General features: G+C 37.3%; 1 protein-coding gene across 5 annotated transcripts in view; it reads left to right on the forward strand.

The window, feature by feature from the left end:
- Positions 1–11,872, forward strand: part of LOC132910601 (uncharacterized) — a 50,984-nt gene that overhangs the window by 30,205 nt on the left and 8,907 nt on the right. For 4 of the 5 annotated variants that reach the window (XR_009658797.1, XM_060966389.1, XM_060966388.1 and 1 more), the window contains exon 3: positions 11,047–11,443. Coding sequence is in view for 4 of the 5 variants with exons in the window: in XM_060966389.1 (XP_060822372.1) it covers positions 11,047–11,443 (397 nt within the window). In the remaining variant the exon portion in view is untranslated. Of the gene's footprint in view, positions 1–11,046; positions 11,444–11,534; positions 11,623–11,872 lie in introns of those variants that run through there. The other variant, XM_060966392.1, reaches the window with a different exon arrangement.

Below are 11,872 nucleotides of genomic sequence, written 5' to 3' on the forward strand. Positions count from 1 at the left end.
GCCCACATTGCTATGCTACGATAGAACTTTAAAGATATTGCGTCCCAGAAGTACATACTCTTTTCGTATTAAGCATAGATCGCTTGATACGTCTGTCGATCCGGTGCTAAATTCTTCCTGCATTTTCAAAGAAGAAAGTTTCTTCCGGTAGAGAAGTATTACGAATCTTTATATGCACAGGTATGATCGTCATGCTTAGATTGCGGATATTTATACACGTTAAATACGACATTTATGCTCGTAGAATATGCATAACGTGTTAGCACATTTGACATAAGTTTAACACGTTGACTGTTTAACATTTTATCACGGTGATAATCGGTGACTCGCGTCAAGTTTTCTCGAATGATTAAAATAATATAAATTCCATGCATTAAACAATTTTCAACGATACGAACGACTTAGATAGTATTGTCAGAGGAAAATACTTTGCAAAATATTTTCCAAAGATTAACCGTTATATGTCTATACACCAGAAGGAAATATATCAAATTTCTGATTGTTCGGAGATTCGAAATAAAAAAATAAACGGAGCAGTTTTCTGATAAATTTCGTTCACAAGAGTTTGCCACGATCTATTTACCAAACACTTGGCGTTCGTGCCACGATCACGGTATCGTCGTCGATAAACGGAACCGGCCAATGATCGGACCAGCTTACACTCTCACATTCTCTTTCTGAAAGCAGTCGAGCTTTCACAATTACCAATTAAAAACGCACCGATGTACGTAACACGATGTACGTGATACGAAGTCGTCGAATCTTATCAATTGGCTCGCGTGCACCGATCGTGCGCCGAAGATCGTTATCAGCACCCACGTTTCGTGTCAATCGGTGAAAACATCGCGCACGAACTTATGAAAAGACGAGGCCCGAGCATCCGGTTAAGGAAACGTCGAAGAAACGGCAGAACGCAAGGAGATTGGCGAGCGAAGAGGCGCTTCGCAAATTGCGGTATCGTCTGTATGCAGGCTACGAGGATTGTGTAACCGTAGCCTCTGGTTGCCATAGAGGCGAGTGGGTATGATGCATCTATGGTGCATCCGCCGTGACCCCGGTGCATGCGCGTGCACCCGTGTCGCTTGCAAGATCCTATCGGGATAGCGCCCATATTCACCTGTCTTCGATTGCGTATAACACCTGTATGGGTGGGTACATTGGGAATATTTTGACGCTCGCTGCTCGTCTGTAAATTGTTAGTCTCTTAAGTGACTCTTATTTTAATATTCCGACACTGTAGCGGACATAATTTTATTATCCATTTGACGTTTTATTTATAGTTAAGTATTTCTTGTTTTTGTCGTGTTAAACAAAAAAAAAAAAAAAAATATAAAATATGGAAATCGTTCGAAAAATATAGATTTGTATAATAAAAGTTGTATAGATAGGCAAGCTTACCAAATACGCTAGAAATTTGTTACTGAAAATATATCAGTGACTTTGCGATACGTTTGCAAAGTAATACAAGTGTTTCGTCGTGTAACTATACATAGTAGCTTAACGCTCCAGATCAGACGATTCTTCTACTGTTTGCACTGTACCCTGGATTTTTGCTATTTGGTGCGCGAGTTTGAAAGTGAACTGGACGCTTCGTCGTCGTAATTAGAGTTTACGGCTGCTATCGTATTAGCATCTAGGAATTAAGACGCTTCTGCCGGACGTTTCGTGCATTTTTGAAGAGTTTAATGTCTGCAATGTACTCGCTATGCTAATTTATTGTATTCGCTGTCTTTTTTTGTATGTGTAAAGTAGAATGATTCGAGGGAGGAATTTTAATTCAATGATAATCGAGCATTTTTTCCACGATTGGTTCGCTTTGAAATTAATTGACGATTTTATCTTCCATTATACTTTTTATTTGAACCAACGAACGTAACATTTTCACAGAAGAATTCCTCGACTTAGACCATCAGAAACGTTTCGATATACAAATTATTCCCCGCAGCATTATTTCTCGTTGTTATAAAAGTAAAACGATATTGCGAAATATCATACTTTTAGATACGAAATCTCCACGAGGAAAAGTCCTCCAACTTACGTCTCGAAAGAAAAGATTTTAAGCTGTAAATATTCTGCGTAACGAAAATATGTTCTCGTGTCGTGTAAACTTGTAAAATCTTCGAATGATTTCTATTGCAAAAGTCATCCGCGTCGTTGTATTTTGTTATTTTTAATCGTTTAAATTTGTGCGTCTTTTTGCTCGGCACTCGCAAGCAGAACGATGGTTTTCACCGATCGACAACGTGTTAAGTAGTGCATACATTTCTCGACGTAAGAATGTACTTTTCCGATCTTGCAGGCTGACTTTGCAATTTCTAGCTTCGCGAACGTCTCGTAAGAATTCGAACGCAGAGTTTTCTATCGCTCGTTGCTCGCCATTGATTCCGGATTTGCTATTAGTCTGTTGCGCATCGAGCGTGAACAAATAGCGTAAATCAATCTTCGGTACTTACATCGCTCGGCACTGATGCTCGTACAATTAATCATGTCGATGATTTACAACGGCAACTCTAAAATATCAATTCCAATAATTCAGAACTGTTCAATGCTGAATATCAATCAAACGCCGAGGATTTCTTTTTACGTTCAAGGTGAACTTTTAGCAAAAACTGTCGTTAAAGACTACTATTATGACCGCATTGAAATACGTAGCAATGTAACAAATTTTTAACTCGTTGACCAGAGTTAACTCGTCATTCAGACTGATAATCTCTTTAGTTTGCAAGCACTGAAATCCACTTAATAGAACTCATTTGCCTTTTAGTAACTTTTCATCCCCTGATGTGTAGCAATTCTTCGTTGACCTTCTCAAAAACGAAATTATTGAAACCGAAGAAGCATCGTTGTTTTTTACTTTTCCGAGAGAAATAACAAATAGTAAAATTCGTTTATTCTCTATATTTCTCGCCGTAAATTTTTCCCGTGCATCCCTTATTAAGATAAAAACATTTCAAATGAAAATTATGCTCGACCAGTAGCTGCGAGCGATTCTTCGAAGTTATAAAACGAAATTCTATTCTTAGTCGAAGGATGCGCAGCATTAATACCGAGATCGAATGATTGCACTGTTCCCCTGCACATTGTGAAAAACCAGTCACATTCTAAATATAGTAATATGAACGCAGATCGTTCGATTATCTCCCAGGTAGAAGACGATTTCTCGAACTCCGTTCTGGACAGACCATCTAAAATCTAAGTTGGGCGTTACAAAATTTCCTTGCTCGTTCTCCTTCGTTCTAGTCTCGTGGTACGCGTGCAAACGAGATATGGCCTTCGGAAAGAGATTTAAAAAAAAAAAGAAGAAGGGAACTGCGCTTTTGAAATCACGACTAGTTGCAATCCACTTCGAGAGCAATACACGGGGGAGAGAAAAGGAAACGAATCGATACGGGAAGAGCGCGCCGGTTCTTGCGAAAAGGGAAAGAGAAAGATACGACGAGAGGTAAAAAGAGAGAGAGAGAGGAGGAGGAGAAGACGTCACGCGAATAGAAAATGCCCATCTCTTGAGGTCATCTTGATCTCTCGAGCCTTGGCCATCGGGGGAAAGTGGACTCCTGCCTTTTATGTCATACGTGGTCGACTTTTGATTCTCACCTTCCCTTTGACATTTCAATAGATTCGATTCTTCGATTTGCCATTTAAACCAAGCAAACGATCGTGCGTTAGGTTGACCAGAAAATTCTATCATTTTTCCTTGTCGTTATCTCTTTGGAAGGAAGAAGTCGATCGTTATTTATTCTCTGCTTAATTTCTCAGTCTTGTTCATGAAATATCGTTTCGGTATTTCTACAACTTTTCGTTCTTAGTATCGAACTTATTTCCATATAGTTAGACCATTTTCTACGGATCTAAATAAATTACCAGTGTACGAAAAAATGTTGCGACTTCGACTCTTCGTCGTAAATGTGTCTATCCGGCAGTCGCTTAAAATGCGCTTCGCTGAACTTTATCACAGAACATGTTTAGCGATCCAATCAACAGCAGCGTATTTTTCCAGAAAAATTTTTATGAATCATTTAGAATTTGATGTTTTTCAATTTGACGTGGAGGTAAAGTTGTATGCGGAGGTCGAGGACCTTCGACTAATTTGAAAGCTTCGTGATTTTACGGTGCAATTAACGTTATTTGCCTGCAGAAAGTTTCTATTCCGGTAATATCAACCTTATCTCACTAATTGTGTAAAAAGCATTAAGCATAATCTTGGTCGTAGCTGTGGTAATAGTTTTCATTCGTCGTTTGCCGCGGAAATTACGAAGGTTGGATCACTGAGGAAACAGTAAATGAGAGTAGTTGTGACGTTGAACGATCAAATAAATTACTTACTCTTTCTTTTATTACTTTTAAAAAGCCTTTTCTCTTTTCAATCAGCGCGAAATATCGATAGAAACAGGAGGGGTAAGAAGCAATTATTAGCAACAAAGTACACTCGACGTAGAGTCTGTTAGGAAAATTTCAAAACTGTCTATCGAGTGGCTTAAACGCAACTTTATTTGTAATTCATGCTGCACTTTTACTCGTTTTACGTTTCGTTAGCCTCGCTTTCGAAATTTCTAAGTAAAAAAATCGCGATTACAGTTGAATTATTTAACCGTTGAATTAAATCATAATATATATATATATTTATTTATGTATTATTTTAAAGTCGTCTAAATAATAACTGGGATGTGACATTAATTGTAATTTAATTACGATTTTGCATGTATTCCACTTAATTAATCTCGATTTCACTAAAATTGGGAAGAAAGTTGCAGTCACTTTTTATTTTTCCCTTACATTTTGTGAAAGAACGCATTTTGGATTATATATAATCCAGACGCATGAAACATCCAAATAATTTTGCTAATGACTTTATTTGTTATTCATATTGTACTTTACGTGTCTGAAATTTCAGTAATTTAAATGTCGATGACTGGAGAATGTCTTAATTAGAAAACATGTTATAGGTTTTGAGTTTTGGTAATTTCAATGCTAAAATTGATAACTAGAAAATGGTAACGATAAATTTTGCGATAAATTCTTTCATTCCTAGCTGCGTGATGTAAGAAATATCTAGCATTAACGAGAAGAGCCTGCATTTGTCTCCAACTAGATTCTCAAAACTTTGTTCAGTAATTGAAACGTAATTTTGTTAGCAATTCCTCTTACTTTTTATACGCAATTTTATCGTAACATAGGTATGATATTATCAAAATTTTGATACAGGGAATGCAAATCCTTCTATATAGCTACGTAGCAACATGTTGAATAACGCGATGTCGTATCCTATGACCAGATCGTCCATCAGATAATCCAAATCCGATTAATTATTTGACTAAACATCTTCTGCTATCTAGGAATAGAAATTCCATCGAAACGCTCATTATTCATCCTTTTGCTCCTCGAGTTTGTAAAGAAACTGTAACTAGCGTCTTACAGATTATCGAACGAACGTATCGTGCGAACGATCAGTAACAGCAATGTAATGGCCAATCCACGCTCGTTAAATCCATCGTTATCCGAAGGAATTTCACCGATCGGAAAAAGTGGATGAAAATGTCACTAGACGCTGAACCTAGAACGCTCGTTTGAAATTTCGTCGGCCACACCCGTTCTCCCGTTGCACCTGCGAGATATCACCTCGTTTTCTATGATCGTTGAAACACGGTTCGCGCTGTGTGCACACTTATGGTGGCCCTGCACGTACATATAGCGTTCTTGTTGTTTTCCGAGCGAGCCACCAATCGAACGTACGGACCGCTCCTCTTACGTGAGCCTGTGGAACAAGACTTTTACGAAAGTCTCGAGCATCGACGCGAGAAAGTAAAGCGTATCGAGTTTGCCTTCGGGCGAGCTATCTGCCCCATTTTCCGACCTCGTGTGCCGTGTCGTACAATGTCCGTATCACCGGCAGTATCCGCCTGTGAAATGCAAATAACCTCCTTTTCCATGGCGCGCGTCCCTTTTCCCCAGAGAGCCGAACTGAGCGTAATGGAGAGGAAGTTGCCGATTTCCTACGTTATTCTCCGATAGATCTGGGAATCAGCCCTCCTCGATTCACGAAGCACCAAGGAAGCAATTTACTATGATCGTTCATTACCATTATTTAGCGTTTCTCATGTTCGCCGATGGTTCCACTGTAATGCCGCGAAAACGGCTAGGAAACCGCGAGGCGTTCTCTTTGGAATTAGGTGACGCGTGGGATTTGAGTATTTTTCATACAGAAGAAGAAACGTAATATATTGTTGCGTACGTGTAATAAATCGTACATTTTACCTGGTAGTTGGCTGCAATGTACGATATTGGATTATTTTATCGATGATACGTGATAATGTCGCAGATACAGGGTCCATTTGTAAAATCTAACTGGTACGAAACAAAGGAAAATTATATCGAAGGTTTGATGAAATTGAAAAGGGGAAGGTTTGAAAGAAAAAGGAACGAGAGCTGCCAGGAACACATACTCTCTGCTTTATATATATTCACGTGCAAAGATATTTTATTATTTTATCGATGATACGTGATAATGTCGCAGATGCAGGGTCCATTTGTAAAATCTAACTGGTACGAAACAAAGGAAAATTATATCGAAGGTTTGATGAAATTGAAAAGGGAAAGGTTTGAAAGAAAAAGGAACGAGAGCTGCCAGGAACACATACTCTCTGCTTTGTATATATTCACGTGCAAAGATATTGGATTATTTTATCGATGATACGTGATAATGTCACAGATGCAGGGTCCATTTGTAAAATCTAACTGGTACGAAACAAAGGAAAATTATATCGAAGGTTTGATGAAATTGAAAAGGGAAAGGTTTGAAAGAAAAAGGAACGAGAGCTGCCAGGAACACATACTCTCTGCTTTGTGTATATTCACGTGCAAAGATCTGTGCGAAAGATGGATTAACACGTAACAAGGAAAATTATCGATAGCGTCAATTAAGCTCCCGTTTCGCAAGTAACTTCTGTACTAATTATCTTCGCAGGGATATGTTAGTACGAGATGAATCTCCAATCTGTTATTCGGAGCTAATTCGCTTTGAAATATTTGAGTTTTTGTTTTTCTTTCACAGAATTTCATAACCATATATCCTTCACCTGTAATTATTATATGTAATGCTAGACATATGAAGTAGATTTCTATGCTAATGTAATGACACAGATACTATAAAACTAATATGTAAGATTAATTTTGTTTCGTCTTACATGGCTTCAATAGGAGATACACGTATATAGTCGACTAAAGGTGTTTTACTTCGTTGGCGAAGAAATGTTTTACAACTTCGTACGAGGCTGTCCGAACGACAGCTGTAAGCACCTACATTGACAACCTAAGACAAATTACACCAGCTGGTTATTAAAGAGTCTTGAAGTTGTCACAATTTTCCTCTTCCAAGAACATGAAAGTCCCCTTCCTGTTACTCTAATTAATGTAATAAGATTTAGAAAAGCGTAATATGTAACATGCAGCCCCTATAAAACGTAACTACAAATGAGACTTGTTAATTGAACTATTAACTCTTATGAGTTCTATGAATCTATATGAGAATATAATAATATACGTTAACCGAAGAGAATTAAGTAGGAATAAATGCATACTATACAACGTTTCAGAAAGTTTCTATATAAAATTCATAGGAAATGGATATATTTATAAAGAAATCAATCAATGATAGAAATTAATACATAACATAATAACATAGCATAATATAATATATTTTACTATGTCCACAACTATAATTTGTCTATTATTTGTTAATCATTTTGTTCATTCTAATCGCAAGGCAAGAAAATCGAAATGGTCCTTCTTGTCTCATTAAAGACCAGTTTAAATTACTACAAAACCTACTAATAAACTTCCGGCCAATAAAAGAGAATATTATTCATGAATGTTAAGTGACACTATATATAAGTCCGTACAAATAACAGTAATATATGTCCAAGTCTGATTTATCTTATTTTAACGGACTAAATGCTTCAAACGTAACATAAGAAATAAATATGAAAATATCACAATTTCCTCCGACTGTTTTTGCTTCTGATAGGTATACTTCAATTTCACATGCTGATGTAAATTCAGCATCTGACCAGAAAAGATAACTAATACGAAAGAAAGGGGTCCAGATAATACCAAAGCGTTTTGACCATTATCTTATTCCGATTTTCAATCGACAAACTTCAAAACTAAATATACACACACCTGCCAATTTATCCATTCATTTTCTGCGACTGTCAATGGAAAGCAGGATGCGCGCGTAATTTCACATATTTTCTTAAAAGATCGTAGATCGTGTCCAACCTTCGAGCACGCACAACGTGCACGCAAATCCCACCTTAGTATTTTTTCCCTTCCTAGAAACAATGGTCGAGAGACCATTGCTTCGTGAGTTTCCTGGTTTGAATCAAGCTTTCGCTTTCCAAGTAACTCTCCTGTTAATTACGCCTTGTGTGATGTCGCACGTATGCTTAAGACGAGACTTCATTCCGTTGTTCGAACTCGTTCTTTTCGAGATAATGCCCGCAGCTATTATCACTTTGCAAATTGAAAAATAGAATGAAGCGAATAGGAAAATTAGCATTGACGTCGAGTCCGAAACCGATCGAAAGTTTATTTTCGTCTGCCACGGATGAAATTTTTCCATCGAGTAGAACCTGTTAGCGAATGCATACCATTTCACGATAGATTTCCTGTTACTTTTAAAAGGTGCTCTTTCAAAGAAACAAGTATCAAAGTAGCAGCACAGCATGAAAACCAGAAAAACCAGGCGAAGACCAGTCCAAATATTTTTCAGTTTCTTTCAGTTTCTTTCGTCGATTTCTTCATAGTTTCCTAAAAATAAATTTTTTTACGAACCTGCATACGGTCGATATTCTTCTTTTCTATAGAAGAAAAGATGTTTAATCTGTTGGTCGCCTTTGTCCACCCGCGATATTTCTCCGTTTCTTTCTCTTTTTCTCTTTTTGTTTCGAAACTCACAGTACCAGCCTAAAACAAGCTGTGACCTCCACTACCATACCATGTCTGAGCTCATGGCCGATGATTCACTTCAAAAAATCATTTCTATATTTTTCGTATATTTTTAAAAATGTCACAGCTATGTAGAGGATGGTTGTTTGGTGTGGTTTAAATGACGAGAGTACGAGCTATTGAAACTGTCAAATATATTTTAAAATAATAAATAAATAAATACAGATAGTGTTCGCTAAGGCGCTCGTACTAACGGATTTGCTAAAGACAGTGTATAAATCGCTAATAAGATCGTTCGAGACTAACTGAAAAAACTGATATCGATTCGCACGACTGACTCACTTCTGGAAAACATGGTCGAGGAAATACCGGAAAATTCAGATTCGTCTTCGTTTGACGGTTGCTCGTAGCGGCGACATTGTTTTTCTCGGAGTTTATTTATTATTATATTACATATATCTTAACGATGTTGATACTCCGAGGCAAAACAACATGATTTCAATTGTCCTCTATCTCATGTGCCGTTACAGCTATATTCTTAAAAATCTTCGTGCCTTTGGTACAAAGAAAACGCGATCCTATACGTATAGTTTACTTATTAAATGAAAGGTAGTCACTTTTCACTTTCAATCGATGCTCTCCTTTTTGACAACACGATCGAAAGTTTCCGAGAGCCTTGTATAGATATAAAATTGAAAGTGTTAATATTTGGAGTTGCAGCCATTAAAAATTCCGTTTACTAAGTCCGGATATCCTGTTGAAAACGAAAGCTTTCACGTACATATCTTCCCTTTCGAATGATAATAATAACTACAGCAATTATTCGCAATAATCACATGCATCGAATATTAACGACACCGCCAAATAAGAGGATGCGTACTAGAAAATTCATTTCCATGCAGATGAATGAAAAATGGCCTAACAGCTACAAAACGCACGAATGTAAAAACGTACAGATCTATTTGCTGAACGTGTTTCCGAAATTATTCCGATAACATTTTTAATTGCAATTATAATAATATATCCTGTCATTATCTATAATGGCATTTAATTATTACAGGCATGGCGATAAAAATATTTTGATAGAACATTTAAAGCAATTCGTACGTATATTTCCAGCGCATTTTCTTTTGAAAAAATATTTACACAAAAAGTATTTGCTACTTCTTTGAACCAGAGAAACAGGTATACGCTGTCGCAACCGTATTGCTTAATCTACATATGTATATGTTAATATCTAAGCAAACTATATTTTTTTTTGTATCCTGAGACGTCCATTCGAATACTATACATATGGTACGTCATTTGTGAACGCTGATATTGCAGTAACATTATGCTGATTACTAACACATTGTCACCTGTGATGTAATAATGCGTCTAATGTTACACTCACAGTCGAAGCTTTGCTGCTTTGAAACGATGCCCTGAAGGAAAAGTCGATGGATAGATACAAATTGACTAGCGACCGAAGAATTAAGTCCGTTAAAAATTAATTTATGGACAAGTAGTTTAACGTTCTATCACGGTGCAAATATAGGATGTTTAAATCTATCGAGTGCCAAAAAGCAGTAATTTGAAAAAAAAATTAAATTATACAATAAAAACTATGATATAGAAATAAGAAATACGTATCTATCTTATAAAATAAGTACCTATATGTAACAAATAGATATTAATGTTAAATAATTACATAGCTTTAATAGTTCTAACAAAATTCTCAGATAATCACCGTTACTTTAATATCATGGAATTCCATAGAAAATGCAAGTTACATTATACTTTAAGGCGCATCAATCACTTTTACCGCAACTACGGAAGAGAAAACAATAATCGCTCCAAGAATTTATTACAGCTTTAGATGCTAGTAATGTTAGACATCGATACTACGAACAATTTCCCTTTACGCATTTCTCTTATTAAACATATATTTCTTTCTATATTTCATACAAAATTTTCCCAAGCCTGCTTCCACTTACAATCGTCTTTTCACTCAAATTCAAACGCAAGATGATTCGACGCATAAACCTTGAGAACTTCGTACAGTTAAAAAGCCTCTAAACTCTAACTTGCAACTAACGATCTACGACTATCGATTCGTTTCAGAATTACGACACGCTGAGCAAAGGGAAGAAATCGTGGAGTGTGAGACTGGGTCTGTCGCGACAGAATCAAAGCACCGATGATCCTGGCAAAGTGTGGGGAACGATAAGCGGTGGCAGCGGAATAACGCGTCAAATGATCTACGGGGATCCATGGCTTTATGGTACGGTTCGGTCTTCGAGACCTGGACACGAGCCACGAGGCTTCATGACACCACCGCCTCCGCCGCCACCGGGAGCACCAGTATTGGTAGTATGTTCCTGTCCGGAATTTCTCAGCGGAACCACCCGGAAATTCGGCAATTGCCGCAAGTGCGGTGGTCACCGATTGGCTGGTGTACCTTTAGGAGGAACATGTCGGTTACCACCGGTTTCCTCGAGGTCGAGGCCCAGCCTCGCCGGTAAGTCTCTCTATCGATGAAGAATTTAGCGGTTACAGTATCGATTACCGATTGTTCTTTATCTTTCGTGTTTTGCTCATGCCACGAAGGAAACGTGAGCAGCTAAGGGAGAGATACGTTTTGTAATTAACGCGTACCTACACGCGCCGCTTAGATCGGTTAACGTTTGCTAATGCGCGGTAAGTGGCTGCATTAGTGAGTTGCTAAGTTTGTTAATGAAATTTCTCGCGTGACATACTTGAGCGAAGATCCGAACGATTCAAAGTGTACCTTTACTTCGTGCAACGACACGAAGTTATAGAATTTAGTTAAATTTATATATTTATCTATAGGTATTTTTTTTTGTATAGATATATTTAATTGTAATAGAGATTTTTAATTTTAATAGAAATTTAGCAATGTTCCTTCTTTCTGTTATTCTTCCATTAT

The sequence above is a fragment of the Bombus pascuorum genome, chromosome 9 (genome assembly GCF_905332965.1).
Source record: "Bombus pascuorum chromosome 9, iyBomPasc1.1, whole genome shotgun sequence".
Classification (NCBI taxonomy): domain Eukaryota; kingdom Metazoa; phylum Arthropoda; class Insecta; order Hymenoptera; family Apidae; genus Bombus; species Bombus pascuorum.